At 35.1% G+C, this 21,540-nt stretch overlaps 1 protein-coding gene across 2 annotated transcripts in view; it reads right to left on the minus strand.

The window, feature by feature from the left end:
- Positions 1–354: 354 nt before the first annotated feature.
- CEPT1 (choline/ethanolamine phosphotransferase 1) overlaps positions 355–21,540 on the minus strand; it is a 36,446-nt gene continuing 15,260 nt past the window's right edge. Inside the window, exons 5-9 of one of the 2 annotated variants that reach the window (XM_027536211.1) lie at positions 10,197–10,281; positions 3,109–3,240; positions 2,446–2,604; positions 1,826–1,951; positions 355–1,133 (exon numbers count right to left, since the gene is read on the minus strand). In XM_027536211.1, the coding sequence (XP_027392012.1) occupies positions 1,014–1,133; positions 1,826–1,951; positions 2,446–2,604; positions 3,109–3,240; positions 10,197–10,281 (622 nt within the window). In that variant the 3' untranslated portion in view covers positions 355–1,013. Of the gene's footprint in view, positions 1,134–1,825; positions 1,952–2,445; positions 2,605–3,108; positions 3,241–10,196; positions 10,282–17,159; positions 17,245–21,540 lie in introns of both variants that reach the window. The other variant, XM_027536212.1, reaches the window with a different exon arrangement.

Below are 21,540 nucleotides of genomic sequence, written 5' to 3' on the forward strand. Positions count from 1 at the left end.
TCACAGAGTCAGACATGACTTAGCAGCTGAGGAACAACAACAAACACCTACTAAACTCCTCTGGACTTTTAAGATTATGGTTCTCTTTTTAAAAAGGGAAAAAATGACTTATAATCTCAAGGGTGACAACTATGACAACAACAAAAAACCTTCCAAGAGGGAAAATGAACATAGCACTCCCATGTTTTAAGTTAATCAGTTTTATATAAAATAGAAAGGTCACAGGACACATGTTGACGATGTAGCTGACTTAATTTCCTTATTTACTAAAGAACAAAAATAAATTTTGCTTAAAAATTTAAAAAGCGACATTAAAACTTAGTTTTTCCACTGAATAAAACTGAGAAAAAAGACTGGTTTTCAGATCATATGTTTATTTAAAAAAATAAAATGGATCGACAAAGTTACCACATTATTATGCATGCTAACAGGAGTTCCCAAGCCCATGAGATATACCATATCTTGAGCAATAAAAAAATGACTTTCTCAACAACATAAAGATAGGAAACTTTTCAATCCAAATTCAAAATCTTTATCAAGTTCCACCTCATAAGCTAGTAGGATATATCTGTGCCACAAGCTGAGCTCCTTAGTAAAGAAAGCTTGAGAAGATACTAAACAAGGATGTCACTAAAAAGATGATGATTTGTTAAAATTATAAAGCAATGAATTTTGGCCTGCAAATATTCTACATTAGAAATCTCCACCACTGGGGATCTGTTCCCCATGACGATTTTACTCTGAATCCAGGATAATTACAAACACATGGTATTTTTTCTTGCATGCTTTCTTGGGCCAACCCTGCATGACAACACGTACATTTACAGGATGGAACTTGAAATTCCCATTCTCACACAGGGATAGTTAAGAAGTGTTATCAATAACAAAGAATAAAAGTTATACAACATTGATTATTATAAATTATTCTTGTTTTTAACCTCCCCATTCGCCTCAATATGTTCAGATTCTTTCCCGCAGAAAACATGAGCTTCCTATGTAACATCGTTACATCATTAATGATGATTAGAATGAGCTGTGGAGACCTTGATTCTGAAGACATGTATATGCAGGTGAGACGCAATCTGATTGCAAACACTGACACAGTAGCGAATCAAATCAAAGAAAGAGAAGACCTGGAAAATACAAAAAAAAAGAGAGAGATTATTAGATTCTCAGCACCTACTCAGGCCATCCCTAAAGCTGGAGAGGCTTCTGACTTTCTCTTCTCCTGAAATTCATCTTCAATTCCACACAATTTAGTAACTCAATTTCCCCACAGATCTCCTTTATACCAAGGAGCAACAAACTCAGTGAATATTTTATGTTTTGTGGACCATACTTTGTCACACTGTTCAACTCTGCCTCTGAAGCATAAAAGCAACCACAGACAAGACATAAATGACAGGCCATAACTATGTTTCAAGAAAACTTTATTTACAAAACCTGGCCACTGGCCCACACAGTATAGTCTGCCAACTACTGAAATACGGAATTTATGAGCCAGGATGTAGGCAGGACTAATAAGAATACAAAAGAATGACTAAAGACAAAGTCACAAGGAACTCTCATGAAGTCCCATGTTTTCTGGTATTCTAAATCATTACAATTAAAAAAAATTTTTGGCCACACCCCATGTCATGTGGGATCTTAGTTCCCTGATCAGGAATAGAACCCAAGGTCCTCATTTTGGAAGGTGGAGTTTTAACCACTGGATAACCAGGGAAGTCCCTAAATCATTATATGATCTATTTCTCAGGACTGGCCCACTGAAACAAGAAAACAAGCAGCCTCCAAATCATGAAATAGAACACGGTACAAAACTTACCAGGGCTATCCAAAGTACAATATATTCATCAATAAAGCTGTTAAAATACTGGTCCAGAAACAAAAGTGCTGGACCTATGAATGCTGTGTCATGTAAATGCATCTCACTTTTAGTCATGTGTGCCACCTATGAATAAAAGAGAATCAGTGATGTAGGCAGCCATTTTCATTTTACAGCAATTGTGAGCTACACAGTAATCAGTATTGTGATCAAATATCATGTTGCAAGAATCCTTTAGCAGTATCTACTCAATGTTCAAAACTAAGATGACAGCACAGAGTGGGTTTGAGAGCTATACAGTGAAGGTATGTACCATGACAACTAAATCCCCCCCTAAAAGCTCTTCACAAGGAGCCTTAAGTGTACAGAATGAGAATGAAGAATAGAGACAAACTAAATAATCAAATTAACCTGTGGATAGAAGAGCTGCAGAGGTTTTAGGAGCTTCTGTTAATCTCAAATTGTAACTTCATGTAAGAGTGAAAACAGCTCCTATGTTGATGTCAAGAGATTTTCACGGGAGGAGAGCAAACTCTAGAATTGCTTAACAAACTGTGAAATAAAAACTCTGGCTATAAAACCAAAATAAGAAGAAAGTTAAAAACAAAACTGGTGCTTACCACAAGCTTATTGGTGATTTTGGCAGATACAAAACCAAATGTCAATATATAAAGACAGGGATGCTTTTCGAAAAGCTGAACTGCTGACTTCTTATAGATCATTGCAGCTAATGTAATTACTGATCCAATATGGAGGAAAGGAGAAAGGACACTTGTTCCCTGTTTAGAGTAAAGAGAAGTGAGGAATTAGTGGTATTCTATACCGATCAGATACTGTATGGATCTGCTTGATGTAAGACAGAGCAACGCAAACTTCTAAGAACCTCATGGTGTCTGAAAGCCAGCAATTTTATAACTGAATACCAGAAGTGCTAGGAAAAAGTAGCAGTGTGGACTGGTTAGGCACAAACTGATTTTATGTAAAGAGGCTAGACATATTTTACAAAGCAGATTGCACTCTTGTGTGTGTGTGAGTATATGTGCATGCACAAAAATATGCAAATATGAACATATAAATCTTTACATGTGTAAATAAAACAAGTTTCAGACGCTACTTTTTTCTTTAACGCTAAGTGCAAATTCTCAATTAAAAAGTGATTTTTAATTAATTCAAATAACAACTCAAATGAAAAACAAAGCAATTACAAAACTAAGTCCAAGTACAGAGATTACAAAAGTAACTTTGAGCACAGACAATCACCGGAAAACTTAAGAAATACTTACTGCTATCGTTGATCCATTTTTTCCAACACCACCTGTGAAGATTACACGGAAGTAATTTGTACAGGAAAATATGGTCCCTGCTACAGTACAAAGCGCAGGAAAAAGTTTCATTTGAATATTCAGCACTGGAATCTTCAATAGGTAGAGAGAGAGAGAGCAATTAATATATATACACACACACACACACACACACATATACAGATTAAAATAACAAAACATATATTTGATTCATATTCTGATATATTCTCCATTCCTTCTATACTTTGTAAATACTCAAACTGATGGAACTTTCCCTAGCCTTTCCATTATAAACAACATAACAAGTCTCAACAAATGAGAGATTTGTTAATAACAAATTAATAAAAATTAATCTTACTTCTGATACAACTTAAAAACTGATTAAACTTTATTAGTCTGTGTCATAGCTAAGTTCACCTAATACATCCCAGAAGTCTGGCAACACTGAATCAGGTTATCTTCCAGCCTTTTTATACAGGAAGTGTGCTTTGCCTTTTTCTTTGTGCATTTTTTGAACTCTACTGATAAATCTGTAACTAGTTATTAATTGTTATGAGAAAAGCATAGAGTATAAAGGACTAGAAGTATGTGCAACAAGAATTAAAAAAAAATCTCCAAACTTGAGAATGGAAGACAAAAGTTCCAAAAAGTTCAAACTGTTGGGATATAAGATGCTAGCAAAAGCAGAGAGCAACTAAGAAAGCATTCATATTCAAGAAGCTTCTGACAATCTCAAATTGTAGATTCACATAAAAGTAAAAACAGCTCCCATATTGATGTCAAGAGGTTCTCACTGGAGGACAGAAAACTCAGGGACAGGAGGAAAAATATTTGACACACACCCAAGCAGGTACAGCTCTATAACTGTGTATCCAAAATTTTAACATACAAGTTTACTTTCCAGAGGTAAGTAATAAATTTTTGTATTGTACTGAAAATATGAATCAATTTACCTAAAGTAAGGGCGGGGGGTGGGGGGGGTGGGGGTGGGGGGGTGGGCAGTGCTGGGTAGATTGAGATCATGTATCTAACCTTGCAAACACAATAACCTCATTTAAAACAAAACACACTTGTACTAAATCTTAAAAATCATTTAAAATTTCCTTTTTACACTTCTCTTTTTAGCTTTTTTGAAGTCTCCAATTTTGTCCAGTATGGAAGGAAAAGAAAGCAATAGTAAAATGATACGTTCTATTAAGAGAAACACAATGGCTCTAGGAGTAAGATTCCAAAAGCAATGGTTTTCCAACAGGAATCATTCCAAAACAACGGTTTAATAGGTTTAATGAGTTCTTACAATGAAGACATTTTAATCAGGGCTGTTTATACTTTTCAGGGCTGCCATCTGCCTATATTTTAAAAATCAAATAAAGAAATGTGACATTGCCCATTCTTTTTGTGTTTAAAACCACATGAAGATTGACAGATACAAAATTAAACATTTAGATACTCTGTTTCTTTAAAACTCTCACGAACTCAGTTTATTTAAGCAACTCTAGGACCTCCTACAAAACTGTAGTCTAAAAAACAGGGGAAAATCAACTATTCAAATTTCAAGTTGTACTGTGGCAGTGTTTAATTTTCTAAAATGAAATACGTCAACTTAAAAAATTAAGCCCAGAACTTTATGGAGCACCTTAAATTGTCCCCTTCTTTCTCTAATTGATCTCCAAACCCTTACAGTTCAAATTCAAAGTTTGTTTTCAATAAAGGAGAAAATCAACACCACAGGGTGCTCTGAACTCCAAGAGATTTCTTCTTTTTTTTTTTTTTTGCTCTCATTCAGAAAACTAAAGATATCACAATCTAAATTTGATGCACCTGGCTGAAATTCAATACTCTGGCTAGTTCCCCTTTCCCTCCAGACAAAGGACCTGCCTGGCTAAGGAGGAAATACTATACTCGTTCAGATTTCAAAGGAAGCAAACCATTAATCCATTACAGGGCATGCCTTTATTAGGGCCAGGGTACTAAATGAGTGCCAGTGACTTAGTGCCACAACTAAATGAGAGTGTAGCAGTAATTTGTGCCACAATTGAACTGAAGAGCATCACAACTGTATTTAAAATTTGATGAAAATGGTTTAGGATCATGGAAGTTTTTGCTCTTTGAAAGAACAAACAGCAACATTAGAAAAGCCAGGCAAAGCTTGGACCACAAACCAAGCTACAGACTTAGGGGCAAAGAATCATAAACATTCTTAGGGCCCTCTTCACTTCTGTCATATATGATAGCTATATACACCAAAACATTCACTCCTGAATGTAGGTTTATGCTTAAATTGATTTTTATATTCTCTAGAACCCTGCATATTGTAGGTGCTCAATATAAACTTGTCAAATAGATTAAGATGTGCTCCCTTTCTCTTACTCTCCATGTAGAACTTTTTTGAGATACTATGCAGACACATCTTGCCCCCTCATTAAGAAGGAAAAAGGAAGTTAGCTATAAGAAAACCTGAGGCAACGTGAAGGAAAACCTGAAGTCAAAGGAACCCCAAGTCCTACCACGTGATTCCTTAAAGATCAGCCCAACTGAAGCACCTATCAAAAGCACTACAAGAGTTGTCACTTTCACCTCACTCAAGATCAAGGCGGGTGGACACGTTCTGTCTTTCTCAACCTTTCTCCTTCTGTCCTCATCTTCCTGGAATGTATTCAAGGTGATCAAAGTGCATCCACGTTGTAGACACTGACAGAAAGCTGTATTAAAAACACCTTCATCTCAGGCCTACTCAGAGTGTCCTCAGTCTTTGAGGCTGGAAAGAATACAAACTCACTTGGGTCACAGTGTCTGCTCTATAGCTAGGGTGAAATCCTCAAGTTGTTGCTTAGTCTGGTTGTTGTTAAGTTGTGTCTGATTCTGCAATCGCACGGACTGTGGCCCACCAGGCTGCTCTGCCCATGGGATTCTCCAGGCAAGAATAGTGGAGTGGGTTGCCATTTCCTTCTCCAAAGGGTCTTCCCGACCCAGGGATCTAACCCATGACTCCTGCTTGGTAGGCAAATTCTTTACCACTGAGCCACCAGGGAAGCCCAAAATCCTTTGGACTCATGCCATAAATTATACAACCAAATAATATCAATCTAATGTAATTCATTTTCCAGAGATGAAAAAAATCTTAAACTCTCAGGTTTACAGATTGTAACAGACACAGGTTTTGGTTGAATTGCTCGGATTAAAGCAAAATATCAATTACTAATAAAATACTCTTATAGGCTTTGTAAATTTCAGCAGAAAGTATAATTTTGAGATTAGATACTTTCTTACAAAGAATATGGATATGTCTGTTTGTAAGTTATGACCAACCTAGACAGCATTTTAAAAAGCAGAGACATTACTTTGCCAAAAAAGGTCCATCTAGTCAAAGCTATGGTTTTTCCAGTAGTCATGTATGGCTGTGAGAGTTGGACTATAAAGAAAGCTGAGTGCCAAAGAATTGATGCTTTTGATGTGGTGTTGGAGAAGACTCTTGAAAGCCCATTGGACTGCAAAGAGATCCAACAAGTCCATCCTAAAGGAGATTGGTCCTGAGTGTTCATTGGAGGGACTGATGTTGAAGCTGAAACTCTAATACTTTGGCCACCTGATGCAAAAAGCTGACTCATTTGAAAAGAGCCTCATGCTGGGAAAGATTGAAAGCAGGAGGAGAAGGGGACTACAGAGGATGAGATGGTTGGGTGGCATCACAGACTCAATGGAGATGAGTTTGAGTATAAACTCCAGGAGTTGGTGATGGATTGGTGTGCTGCAGTCCGTGGGGCTGCAAAGAGTCGGACATGACTGAGCGACTGAACTGAATGTCTGATTTACTTAAGTATAAAGGCATTCCTGATGTCTTGCAGTTTAACAGTAAGAATTCTGAAACTGCACCTGTAATGTTTGTGTGTACGCTCAGTCATGTCCGACTCTTTGTGACCCTGTGGACTGTGGACTGCCAGACTCCTCTGTCCATGGCACTTTTCCAGGCAAGAATACTGAAGTGTGTTGCCATTTCCTCCTCTGGGGGAAATCTTCCTGACCCAGGGATCGAACCTCTATCTCTTGTGTCTCCTGCATTGGTAGGTGGATTCTTTACCAACTGTGCCACCTGGGAAGCTCTTCTCCTATAAAGCCCCTCACCTGTAATAACACCCACAATTTGCTTAAACTGGATTCTAGAAGGTGTCTCCTGTTTTAACATACATTTATTTAACACACATCAACTGCTACTTAAAGAATCGACTGTCAGTGAAAGTAACCAGCAGGGGATTTTATGTGGATCCTTTCCAAAGTAATATTCCTTTTTTCAATATATGATATATATGATATACTGATATATATGATAGAAGATAGCTCCAAGACAACCCAAAAGGATATAGTCTTTTGGAGAAGCAATACACACAAAAAATGTCTTGTTTCTTGCAATGTATAAACTATGTAGTAACTTTTGTGCATGAGAATAATTTCTTTTCTTAAAACATGGGGGGGAAAGAAACACAAACCACACACACACAAATCCTAACCAACCTAAACAAACAAAAACTAACTACAACCTCTGGCAAAACAAACAAACAAAATCTCTTTGAAGGAAAAAAAAAAAGCAAAAAGTAGGTGATTAATAAGCAGTAGATGGAAATCACTTACCTTTGCAAAACAGCTGATCTTCTAAAATCAGCTTTAAGAAGACATTTGCACTATTTTTATTTGTTTTCACCATAAAGCTGCTTTCTTAAATATCAATAAAAGTCTTTAAATGAGGATTTGGAAGGCAATTTCCATTTTATGTCCTCAGGCTCAAAAGAGACAAAAAATTCATTCCTGGGCCCTAAATAAATATCTCCTCTCCATTTTGGCACACAAGTAAGAGCACTGGAAGTATAGTCTTTCCTGAACTAAGACAATGCATTTCAAAACACCTTTTTCAGCCATGAGCTCATGGGGTCATGTATAAAGAAAAAAGAAATAGAGTGGTTGAAGTCAATTATGGGAATCTGTACTGAAAACTGCTCAAAGAACACAAATATTTCTCTAAGCCTCTGAATATCACCAGAGAGGGCAAGTCCTTTCCTTTTAGTTTAATGATGGTAACAGTAGAACCAATGATACTAATAATAAGACATGGGTCTGGGAATCTGTTTCCTTACTGCAATCTAACCTCACTAATTCTGGAATTGAACTGCTGGATCTGGGACCTCCAATTCAGTCTTGGGTCTGAGAGTTCCTCAGATTACTTCTTTAAACATATAATAAAAAAGAATGATTTATATATCTTGTCAATAAAGACAGGACAAAACATTTGATCCTTTTAAAGAAAAATAATTTCTGTTATGCACATGTAACAGATTCTGTGTATAAATCCTAATAAAGGGAACATGTTTACTTGAAGCAAATTTACTGCCAGGTATCACCTAAAAATTAAGGATATGTGTATAGCCTGCGTGAATACACAACTACATTGACAACAATGCTTTCCGTACTTCCATGCTGATACGGATAATTAGGTATATATACCTGATGTTGACTTGTTTCTAGACAATTAAGCCAGATACTCTATTTTTTGCTATTGATATGTTGAAACACTACAAGTAATTTATATGTGTATAAGAGATGCAAAGTAATTTTGGAGGGGGATATATTTTGGTATAAAACACAAAGCCTATGAAAAAAATATCATCATCAAGAGATAAAAAAAAATTAAGTGAGAGGCAAGCTTTAGGCTTTATAAAATAGTTTCAGGAGAAGACTACTTTTTCTTTCCTTCTACAGCCAAACTGTTTAAAACTATTACCTATTTAATATTTTTATAGCTACTTATAACTGTTTAACTATTTAGCCTACAAGACAGCAAAAGAAATAACATTATAGTGAAATCCAAGATCTATAGAGAGATACATAAATATAGGACATGTTTATATATCTATAGATCTTGGATTTCACTAGAGACAGTACTGGCATTTGAGACTAATGTGTAAAAAAGATGTGACTTTGAATGATACTATGTATGAACAGTTTCAGAATTTTCCTGGTTGACTAACGATTATTTTTATTCCTTCATTTCCCTCCTCACAAGGCTATCCCGTCAACAAAAGGCATGACGCATTTCTGGTAATAAATACTTAAGGAAACATGTTAATTATACTTCCTTGAGTATCAAATTCACCATCATTAAATGAGTTAGGTAAAGGGAAAATTTTGCTCAGTAAATTTCCCTTATACTTAAATATTAATCTGACTTTTAAGAACTGTGTTTGTTTAGGAGTAGGAAAAATTCCAATTGTAAGAGCAGCCACAACTTCTCTTGAGGGCTTATCATTTGATGGACTGTTCCTGAGTGCTTTACACATACTCATTTAATCCACAAAATAACCTTATCAGACAGGTACTATTATTGTCCTCATTTTATAAGAGGAGAAAACTAAGCCACAGAGAGTTGAATAACAGATCAAGTTCACTCAGTAGGCAGTGAAGCCAGTACAAAACTCAGGCAGTCTGGTTCCTTAGCCTGTGTTCTTGACCCCCCTGTATTATATATATTATATTCTTTCTCCAGAAGTTTGTGGGAAAGAACTTGTGTTTCTTGGGGATGACTATATTTCAGGTCAGGTTGAAAATCAGGGTCTCAGCTTGTTGAAACAATCCAATAGCAGTGATTTCAATAAGCATTTATTCTGTTCTGTGGTCAGAATTAATTTACTACCAAAATTTATTATTCAGCTTTAAGCATATAATGGAGAAACTAGTAGACTCATGTAGTTCAGCAAGAGAATAAAAGATCTGATTCAGTCTTATCATTGGTTAACTTGATACACTACCTGCTATTCCCTCACTTATACAATGGGATAACAAATAATAATTCTAAAGCCTTTAAAAATACTCTTGAAATGGACCTACTGAACCACATAACTCCAAATAGTAAAATTCACTATGCCCTAAAGAGAAGTTTGTGTCCTAACGTTGCTGTGACTTTTTGTCTCCAGAGAGAACAAAATAATTTAACATTATCACCTTTTAACTGGATTATACTGGATTAGAAAAACACAAGCAAAAGACAACATGCATTACGTGGGATACACAATGTGAAGAGTTACCATAGATTGCCAAAAAGGTGGTCCTCCAATCACTGCCAGCAAATGCATGATTATTATGAAGATTTGCACTTCAGTCACATCAATTCTGATTAGGTACAAAAAGCCAAAAAAGCAGAATTACTCAAAACAATTTCAAGTTAATTACTTGCAAGCTTAGCAGCATTCCTCTATCATGCACAATAGAAAAAAAATCTCAAATATTGAGGAAAGGGGAAAAGGAGATGTCAAAAATTTGTTATGAGCAAAATCAAATAAAATCCAGGGCATTTTCATTTAATTTAATCAATTTCACAGAGCAATAAAAACCCCTCCTTTCTAAAGAAAATTTCTGAAGTTGGGTTGACACTATAGCTTAACCTTTCTCACCAAAAAAAAAGAAAAAGAAAAAAATAAGTGTGTGTATTAAATTTTGAATGTCAAGCAGAGGACTACACTGCACTGGTATATGAGATCTTGAAATAAGTGCTTTGCAGTATCAAATGGAAGAAATGGTGAGCTTTTACTAAAGTAACATAAATCACAGATGCAAAACTTACTGCCCTTTATATTCATTTAATGCCTTCCATGGTATGGGTGTGGAAAAAAAAATTCACCCAATTTTCAAATTCTTATGCTTATTAGGTCAATTACTCTAAGACATCCGGAAAGAAGATACTGAAAGCAGTCAAGAATTAGCTTTGAGGTTGTTGAAAATGATCTTTACAGTCAAGAAGAGACAAACCTGGTACAAAAACAGGGCAGTAGAAATTAGAAGCCTGAGAGTCTGAAAAAAGAATATGGGCAAAAAGACTGAGAAGTAGAGCATAAACTGGTGTTCCTTTCCCTCTATAAACTAGCACTTTATATAATCTTGAGACTGTCCTTCTCAGGTTATTGGGTCCAAATGCCTTTCAGTTTTGATGATTTACCCTACAGTATGCTCACACAAAATGTCTGTACAAGGTTATTTATTACAGCATTATTTATGGTAGCAAAGCTTTAAAAATATCCCTCAATGAGGGAATAGTTATAGAAAGTATGGTATTGCATTTCCATACAATGGACTATTAGGTAGTTTTTTAAAAAAAGAGTGGGACAGCTCTATCTGGTGATATGGAAAAATATCAGTTATATTAGGTGAAAAAAAAAAGTTGCAGAAAATGGTATATGCTACTTTTTGTGTAAAAAAAAGAAGAAAAATAATATTCCATTTTAACTTTTGCCAATAATTACATAACAAATTTCTGGAAGGATACATTACAAACTAAGAACAGTGGGTACCTACTGGAGAGGGCAGCGTGAGAACTGGACAGCTGGGAAATGCGGATGAGAAGAAACTATTCACTGCATAACTTTTTTATAATGTTAGTTTTTAAACAAAGTGAATAATTTATCTTTTAAGATAAACTAAAAAAATAAAATAAAATCAGTCTAAGAAAGTGGACAGCAACAACAGCAAGGGGGTTCAAATTCTAGAGCAAAACAGAGTCCCCATTTCTAAAATTGATACTTCAAGCAGACAATCTATAATGTGAGCTTAAGAAATGTGAGTTTTATGCTCATAATAAGCAACTAGACTGATCTTTGATTGCTCAAGAATGTTTTTTAAACAGAAGCGAATTAAGCTGCAAACACAGTGATGTAGTTATCTTGATACACACATTTATTGGAAAGAAAAATGGACTGAATTAGGCTAAAAAGAATCTGTAGAGCTGACCTGGTGAGTGATGTTGCCAATAAGGGGAATTACACTCAGTAGCAGACTCAGGAGACTAAGCAGGTGTCAAAGATGATCGACTTTGTCTTGGGTGGAGGAGGGTAGACATCTTACAACATTTTGCTGGATATATGAAGTAACCTTCTGGGAGGGGAAGGGCCAGAAGTATAGAATTACAAAATAAAAATGGAGGGAACCTCATGCAATTAATCTATGTACCTTGGATGAATGTAAGAGATTAGGAAACATGAATGATCTTTACAAAGCCCCAAATTTGGATTCCTAGGGAAATTTTAATGGATTTTATAGCCTGTTTGGAAACTTTGGAAGACAGAATTTTGTAAACCATTCAGATAATATCACTGAATTTAGATCAACAATGTCTTAATGTTAGGAAGGAGAGTCAAGGAAAACTTACTTACCAGTTGGTAATTAGTTAAGAATATTTTTTTCCCATGTGATTATATGATTTAGCGGAATACTCTGTACTCCCTCCTACTCTCAATCATGAGAACTGCCCATTACCACTCCTGGATATGTGGCTCTAATCATTCTAATGATTATCAGTCTAATCACTGATTGTTAATGAAAAAGAGTACAGTGTGAGGCTATCCCCAGAGACAGAAAAAGCAGCTAAGAGGGACACGCGGCAGAAACAATTAACAGTGAACAAGGATTAATAATTCTGTTTAGAAGAGAATTGGTTACCTGACAGTCCATTTTTTCATCCTCCACTAAGAAGTCTCTCAGTATGGGCTGAATTTACTGTGACACATATTAGGAGGGGGCTCATCTTATGTTTTTTTTGGCTATACAGAAAAGACATAATTATCTAGAGGGAAAATTCTATATAAAGGCAGGAATTTGGCATTTCTATAGCCACTTGCTTATTATTTTTTCTTCAAAATGACAACGCGGGTGATAATATTTCCAAGTGCTGGAACTACTTCTCTAAAACAAAAGCAAAAAAAAAAAAAATCAATCTCCACAACTACAGCAAAAAATAAACCCTTCAGAGCACAAGGGCTATGGGGTAGAAAACCACCTAAAACACCAGTGATTTTTTAAAAAGACCTGGGAAAACCAATCTCATTATCTGTAGGATTAGAGTCCCACAGCCTAAGAGTTTCAGAGAGGGGGGAACTAGATGATAATAAATACAATTTTCTATAACCATGAAAGTATTTAAATATCTTGACTGGTATTGGTTAATAATTTCTTACTTCTACTTTATTTTAGAATAGGTTTTGTCAAAGAACAAAAGAAAACTCCCCAAATGCTGTGGATAAATCTATGAGTGCTCTGGTCAGAACACAAAAAATTACTACAACAAGCCAACAACAAATAATATCCTGGTGGTTGTCACAGAAGAAAGATAGAAAAAAGCAAACTAGTTGTGGAGACAGCTCTCTCATTTTTCTGACTGGGAGGCTGCAAGTGTGGCAGTCCTGAGTCAAAATAATCTTAGAGACTCATAGCAAATCCCTTGGTCTATCACTCCTTACAGCATCCTAGTGATCTACTGATTAAGAGGTAAAGATATGAGGGTGTCCTAAATAAATATGAGTAATTTAAACTTCTGAACAGGAAATAGAAATTTTCTAGTTGGAGTGATGATCTTAGGGAGCCTTCCTCACCAGAGAAAGGCAGCTTAGAAAGTTCCCTGATCAGGACAATTATTACATGAGAAGTACAGCTTTTAAAAGTGATTAAGGGATATAACAACTCTGAATCATTTAAGTTACCTAATTGTAAAGGAAATTTCTATTCTGAATGTTTCATTTTATGCATTTGGTTTGAATTCCAACAAGACTCAGCATTAACTGAGGGATGTGAAGGGATTTAACTGACATTCTGTGAACATTGATAAGCATGTTAATCATTTCCTAGAATTTTTAATATCAGAAATAAGACAATTTAATCTAGTTTTTTTCTACATATAACAAGCGTATTACAAAGATGTACTTGCAGTTAATTTGGAAGTTAATTTTTCTGTTAAACTACATATAATAAATATGATTTTAACTGGGTTGGCTACTAGCTTGGTTAACAGAGAATGTGCACTAGGGTTAAATTCACAATGTCATAGAAATTCTGATTTGTACAATCTGACTTGTCAGTTGTTATTTTAAAAGAAGTATTCTTAGAAGTCACTGAAGGGGGCTGGAGTCCTAGTTAGGGATTAGATTGTTATTAATTACAGACTTGCAATTATTTGTAAATGAATCGGATGTTCTAGAGAATTTATACATAAGCAGAATTGGATGGCATCATCAACAATGGACATAAGTTTGAGGAAACTTTGGGAGATGGTGAAGGACAGGGAAGCCTAGTGTGCTGCAGTCCATGCGGTTGCAAAGAGTCAGGTTCGACTTAGTGGCTGTATTGGTATTGGTAGACTGAAGACTGACCTAAAAATTCAACATACTGCCTTCCAATTCTACCCTTGATAATGGGCAAACTGGGCATGACAAACTTAATGTTAATAACATTAAACATATAGCCAAGAGACAACTAAGAGTATTTTAAAGTCAAGTGTTATATATCTGAGAAAACTAAAACAAAACAATCCATTCAGTGACTTTGAATAAGAGAAAAACAGGCAAAGGCTAGAACAGAACAAGTCCTCTAAGAGGAATGAAAGTTTAGGTCTCAAATTTAAGGGGCAGCCTATCCTTATCACCTTTGGAAATAGAAAAATTAGAAGAGAGGACTCTCATCTCATTTAGTAATAATCTCAGAGTTAAATAAACAGGTCATAGACATATTCTTCCTCTCAAAATAGCAATATCAATTTTGGAAGAAACCTGGAAATTAGTGGGAGTTATTAACACAGGTCTTATAATGAACACTTAGTATATATGATAAGCACTGTAGTCCGCACACAACATGTTCTTTAGTTTTTTAACCTTCACAACTATCCTAGGAAGTAGGAATTACTACCATCATTTATAGATGAGGAAATCTGGTCAGATATGGTAAGTGACTTTTCCAAGGTTATGGAATGATAAGTGGAAGAGTCTTGAAAGAAATTAATGTTGTTCCTCCACAGTGCTGAAACTCTTCTAATTTTCAGTCTACTAACCATCTGGGACAAACATTTGACATATGCTTTTAACTTGCTATCATTAAGATGTCTGTATGTTTTAGCATGACACTTCTCACATTCTAACACAATTTTCCCTAAAATGGCAGAATACAACAGGCAACAGCTAACACAGGTTTAGATACTAATAAACTGAAATAAGTCGGAAATAAATTAGAAAGAACAACTCTTTCTGAAGCTTAGAACGTCCTCTGAACTTTGTAAAGAAAAAAGAAAGTACATCTGACAATTTCATTTCTATGATCAAATCAGTTAAAGCAACACACATTAAAAGCAAAGGAAAATCTATGCAAGTTAGCAATTGATAAAAGTAAAGACAATATATCTGGAGAAAAAAAATGTATTTCCAAAACATTTTTCATGATGGTAAAATTAAAATGCATTAAAAAAAAACATTTTAATAGGAAGCACTCTATAAACAGAAGGTACTTTGTTATAGACAGATAAGGTGAAGGTAAAAGAGTCAATATCTTGACTATTAATTTAATTAAGAACACTAGTGGAAAAACCTTTGGTAAGTTTAATATTAATAAATGAGCTATCAAAAATTATAAATCTAGACAACTGCAGTGAGTATAAAGCTTCAGGTCTTTGGAGAAAGTACTAGACACAGGCTAAAGGTAAAGGAGTGCTAAAGAATGACACATCCTGAACTATGCACATTATTCTACTCTAGGACGGAATCTCACAAATAACTATGCCAATATGTTGTAATTCAACTGAAAATGACTTCAGTTTTGCTTCTAAAACATGCCTATAGTACTTCTTAATATATTCCATATTCCAAGTTAATTTGAAAAAATGGTGTAGGATATCCCTCACTATTAATTTGTCCCCACAGCCAGCACTACCACCACTGAATAAATGGATTTACAATGCTGCAAGATGCTTTTCAGAAAGCACTCTGCTATCAGAGACTCACTATTTCTATCATATTACTGAAACATTTTTGGATATGGGGACTCAATGCACAAAATGTAATGCAGTCTTCTAGCTTTGTATTATGGAGGAGCATGGTGGGCTGCAGTCCATAGGGTGTCTACGAGTCGGACACGGCTGAGCAACTTCACTTTCACTTTTCACTTTGATGCATTGGAGGAGGAAATGGCAACCCACTCCAGTATTCTTGCCTGGAGAATCCTAGGGACGGGGGAGCCTGGTGGGCTGCCATCTATGGGGTCGCACAGAGTTGGACACGACTGAAGCAACTTAGCAGCAGCAGCAGCAGCAGCAACAGCCGTGTATTGCTAGAATGATCTATAATATGAACAGCTCCCCAATATTATTTTTTTTCCAATACCATTTAAACTGTACAAGTTTTTTTGGAAAACTGTTTTCCTTGTAAATAAAACCTTTCAGACTAAAGTGTAAAGGATTCTGGAAAATTTCACTGGGAAACCACTTCCTAGGAAGTTTTTTTTTTTAACTTTTAAAAGTCATAAGGCCAAAATTATAATTCTAATATGAAGGGGGAAAAAGACTATTACTTAATCTGTTAGCATTAAGGAAATAATATTTACCAAAACAAAATAGAAAAAAGAAGGTATTCAAAGAACGACCAATAGTAACATGAAAAGCTAAGAATACTTAGTTTTTAAAGCACAACTAAGAGAGGAAAACAGTAAGCAAAACAAATAGAAGGGACAACAGCTTCTAGTATTATTTTTTTAAACCAAGATCATTTAATAGAAGCAGAAGAACTAGTACCAGGTATCTTAAAGAATATTAAGAGAATAAACAGAATCTTTCCTATATAATTATAAAGAAGCTTCTCAAATTACCTATCTAAGGAAAACTCTGCTTGGCTTATTTTTTTCAAAATATAAATACCAAAAGTTCTGTTTAATGGTGGAAAGGTATTTGTTTCAAAAATATTACATAGAGCAAAAATAATATAAGGTCCATCAGGTAAATGGGAAAGAACTGTTTTTAGCATCAAATCACCAGAAATATTAATTTCAAAAAATTTTAATAGGGTGGATTTTTATTGCCCTATTATATATTAAAATTATTTGTTTTCTAATGACCTGTTTGTCTGTGAAATACCACCAGGAAGACTTTTGAATTTTTGTTTTTTAATTACTCTGTGCATGACAAAGGTGCCGTCTTTATTGAGTTCACGCCACTGTTCATTGGACAGCATGTATATTCTAGCAGTTACCGTGAAGTTCCAGAACCAAGGTCCCAGGGTTCCTGTGAGAAGCTGGCATATTATAATTATGATCTGGGACTCTGTAACATCCAATCTATGCATAAGGAAACAAACATTTCAAAGTAACTTTACTCAGAACTTTTGCTAAAGAGTGCTACGAAAACAAGGGAGCAAAAACAGATTTACAAGGCAGCATTCTCCTTATAAAGACATCTAAAGATTCAATGATACAATTTATACAGCACTATTATTATCCTTATGCATACAGGTATTCTTACCCAAATCAAAATAGTATAGAAGTTTAAAAATCAAAACTAATACACTCAACAAATGACTTACAAATAGGCAGTTGGAAACAATGGAACTAAAAACACACAGTCAGTGCTCAGTTACCTAGGAATGTTGAATACTGCTTGCCAAAAATAATCACGCTGTCTGTGACATAGGTCCCTTCAGTGCCAGAACCTACCCAGACTTCCCGGTGGATAAAAATACTTCCCAGGAACCCCAATGGACAGTCATCTATGTGTCTGCAAAACCACTAATCATCTGACACCCCTTTACTTCTCCGTACCTCATCCTGCTCCTGCGTTTGCAAGCTCAGTAAAATTTATCACATGGATGTAGAAAGGGCAGGTAGGAAAGTGAAAGTGTGACTTCTTTTGATACGGTCAGAGCAAAAATCAAATTGGCCATCAATCTATCCTGCTTCCGGATAATCTCTAGTCTAGAATCTCATTCTTCTTCCTCTCTCTTAATTCCTCATAAGCATTATATCTCTCTACTGTATGGGATTACTTTATTAGTCATAAAAATCATTAAAACATCCAATGCAATCACTAAAGAAGTTTTGGAACACATGGTGACAGAAAAAGAGAGGCAGTATAGAAGAGACTTCAATAAAAACTACACAATAAAAATTAAGAACTTAGGAATGACAATAAGAAAGAAGTCTATGATTTTACCTGATGATCTGAGAGTCCAAACCACAGTCTAGGTTTTACATTAATATAAACAGTTATTTTAGTATGAAAGTGAAGTCGCTCAGTCGTGTCCGACTCTTTGTGACCTCATAGACTGTAGCCTAACAGGCTCCTCCGTCCATGGGATTTTCCAGGCAAGAATACTGGAGTGGGTTGCCATTTCCTTCTCCAGGAGTTCTTCCCAACCCAGGGACTGAACCCAGGTCTCCCGCATTGTAGGCAGACGCTTTACCGTCTGAGCCACCAAGGAAGTATTACCTATAATAATTTCATAAAACTTAAATGGGCAAGTCCAACTGAATTAATTATTACTGAGGGGGGAAAAAAACAGGAACTAGAAACTAAAAGGAAAATCTCTGGTACTAAATAATTCATGTGATAAATCTTAAACATTTAAAGACAGGTAGATCCTCATTCAATAGGAAATTTCCTTCTTCTTTTATTTTTTATTGAAGTATAGTTGATTGACAATGTCATGTTAGTTTCTACTGTATAGCAAAGTGATTCAGTTATACAAGATTTAACATTATATATATATAAAATATGTTTTATATATATAATACACATATTCTTTTTAATATTCTTTTCTATTATGGTTTATTACAGGGTATTGAATATAGTTCCCTGTGCTATATAGTAGGATCTTTTTGTTTATCTATTTTATATATAGGAAATTTCCTAATTCTTAATCCACAGAAAGTAGATTATGTATTAACAGACAACAATTTTTAATTACTTGGAGGTAGGAGGTCTCTGAGTACTTATTCTTTAGAGGTTATTTGGATAAGAAGATGAACTTGATTTGTCAGACTATCAGTAAATACATAGCCTAGTAATTTTTTTCAATTAACTACAGACAAGGAAAAAGTCATAAGTTATTTATTTGCATAGGAATAAATGTTGGTGGCCAGGTTTTTGGTTAATGTAAATGTGAAACCCTAGATGTATGAACTGAAAAATGCCATAAGCTGAAATAATATCTTTAAAAGTAATAGATTCAAAGAAGGAACCTTAGATATCAAAACTCCTACAAGTTGGGAAATGAGGCTCACTAAAGTCATGGGCCTTACCAAAGCTGATATGCAGATAATATAGAGATAACACCTGAGGAAAGACACTGGCATGAGTTCAATCTATTACAATTTTTTTCTTTTGTTCTCTTCTGAAAAGATAACTTGAGTATTTTTTTTTCCCTGAAATAGTAATTTAATGGTTTTACCTTTTACAATGTGTAAGATTTTTTAAGGCCTTCATTTTATATAAATATAGTTTTATTGAAGATTGTTTAGGGTTTCTAAGCATTTAATTTATAAAAATGATTCTATACATACAAGTTATATATTTAAAAGTAGATATAGAAGGCTTAGGCCTTAAGAAATATGAACTCTTTCACTTAATATAATGCATGAACAATTAAAAGACTATTTTGCAAATGTTTATCCATGAGCTTCAACTCATAATTTTTCTTTTCCTCCTAGCCTATGCTTCTATGAAGTTCTAATCTAAGGCCATATCCCTCCCTCAGTTTTTCATATCCAGGGCTAGGAAAAGTTTGAAAGGTATAAACTGGGTTAAGAAGGGTTCCAATTAGCAGTACTTATCTCCATCAGATCTCTACTTGCTTAGTCCAGAAGCACTGTCAAGACAGAGGTCTGTCTAGATGTGAAAGGTATTGATACTCTGTGCAAGGCAGCTTTTAGCAAATCAGATTTCAGTGATCAGAGCAAAGATACAGCTCATAATTCCATTCACTTCTATTCCCTACAGTATGGCCTCATTTTGAGTCTTGGCAGCATTTAGCATCGTTCTCTTTTGAAATTCATCCCTCTTCTGGCTTTTCTTTCTGGTATGCCTCCTCCTACTCTGGCTGTTCAATAATTTTCACAGGCTTCTTTCTAGGCTTGCTCTCTACATTTTCTGCTATTCTCATTCTGTTTGGATGTCTAAAATCCCTCACATACATGTTCTAGAGAAAACTATTTCTTCAAATAGGTTCCTCTCCCTCACATACATGTTCTAGAGAAAACTATTCCTCCAAATAGGTTCCTTTTCCCATCTTTCATTCAGCCACCCTAGAAGGGGAAATGGGACTCATTCCAACCTCTGCTCTCTCATTCATTCTCCATATTCATATACAGACTATGGCCTACAGTTTGTACCTGTTAAGTTTCTCTCCAACATATCCCTTTCTTGTCTTTTTTTTTTTTTTTAAGATTTTTTGATGTGGACCATTTTTAAAGTCTTTATTGAATTTGTTATGATACTGCTTCTGTTTCATGTTTTGGTTCTTTGGACACAAGGCATGTTGTATGTTAGCTCCCTAACCAGGACTGAACCCACACTCCCTGAATTGGAAGGCAAAGTACCAACCACTGGACGGTCAGAGAAGTTGCCCCTTTCTCTACAATAGTACTGTGACTGTGCTAGTTCAGATTTCATCATTCCTCATATTTAATTACGTTAATGCCTCCTAAAGGATCTAACTTCTGTCATAGCCCTCTCCAATTCACCCTCCAAACTGTTACCAGACTGATCTTTTCTTATTTCCTGCAAAGGTTCTCCACTGATTGAGGATGAAAAGCCCTCATTTCTTGGCAGAACACAGAAGGCCCGTGATTTTCCAGTTCTTCTCCAGCCTTATCTCCTACCACACCCTTACAGGCATCTTATGATTTAACAATATAGAACTGCCTGCAATTCTCCAAGTATGTATTTCATCAAAGGAATATACCACATGGGAAATTTCAAGACTGGCAAAAAGAAAGCAGTCACAGCAAATCATTCCTAAAAATACTGTCTATTTAACTCTTCCCCTGCTCCATGGTTCATTTTCTTTCCTTTCTTCACTTCCCACACCGTAAGACTGGTGCTGCTTTACTTGAAAGGGAAAGAAAATAAATTAGGACTAAATGATAAATAAGCTTTCAAAATAAGGGTTTGAAAGTTAACCCTAACATAATAACCAATGAAACATAAACTATGTGAAACCCAAGTACTACAAATTCTGCTATTTTTGAAAACAATAACATCACTAACAATTAAAACTGAATTAGGGCAAATCAAGTGATCTTATTAGTCCTTTATATTTTGTGGTTTTTACCTAATGCAGATAAAGACTATGAAAACATTACTGAGATTACAATGAAACTATGAAAATATTGAAAAAAATCTGTACATAATATTTTTGATTACTGCTTTTTTTTAAAGTATCTAATATCTTCTATATTTTCTGAGCATAGATCATTTTATAAACTGTTGATGAATGCACAGAATACAGTTTTCAATTAGAAACTCATGGCCACTATTGTCACTTAAGCTGTGCTTTACACACATTCTCTAAATCCCTCTATTTTTAAGTCATTCCAAGACATGTCTTTTAGTTAACATTCAAATTATTATTAATTATT

Source organism: Bos indicus x Bos taurus, chromosome 3 (assembly GCF_003369695.1).
Source record: "Bos indicus x Bos taurus breed Angus x Brahman F1 hybrid chromosome 3, Bos_hybrid_MaternalHap_v2.0, whole genome shotgun sequence".
Classification (NCBI taxonomy): Eukaryota; Metazoa; Chordata; class Mammalia; order Artiodactyla; family Bovidae; genus Bos; species Bos indicus x Bos taurus.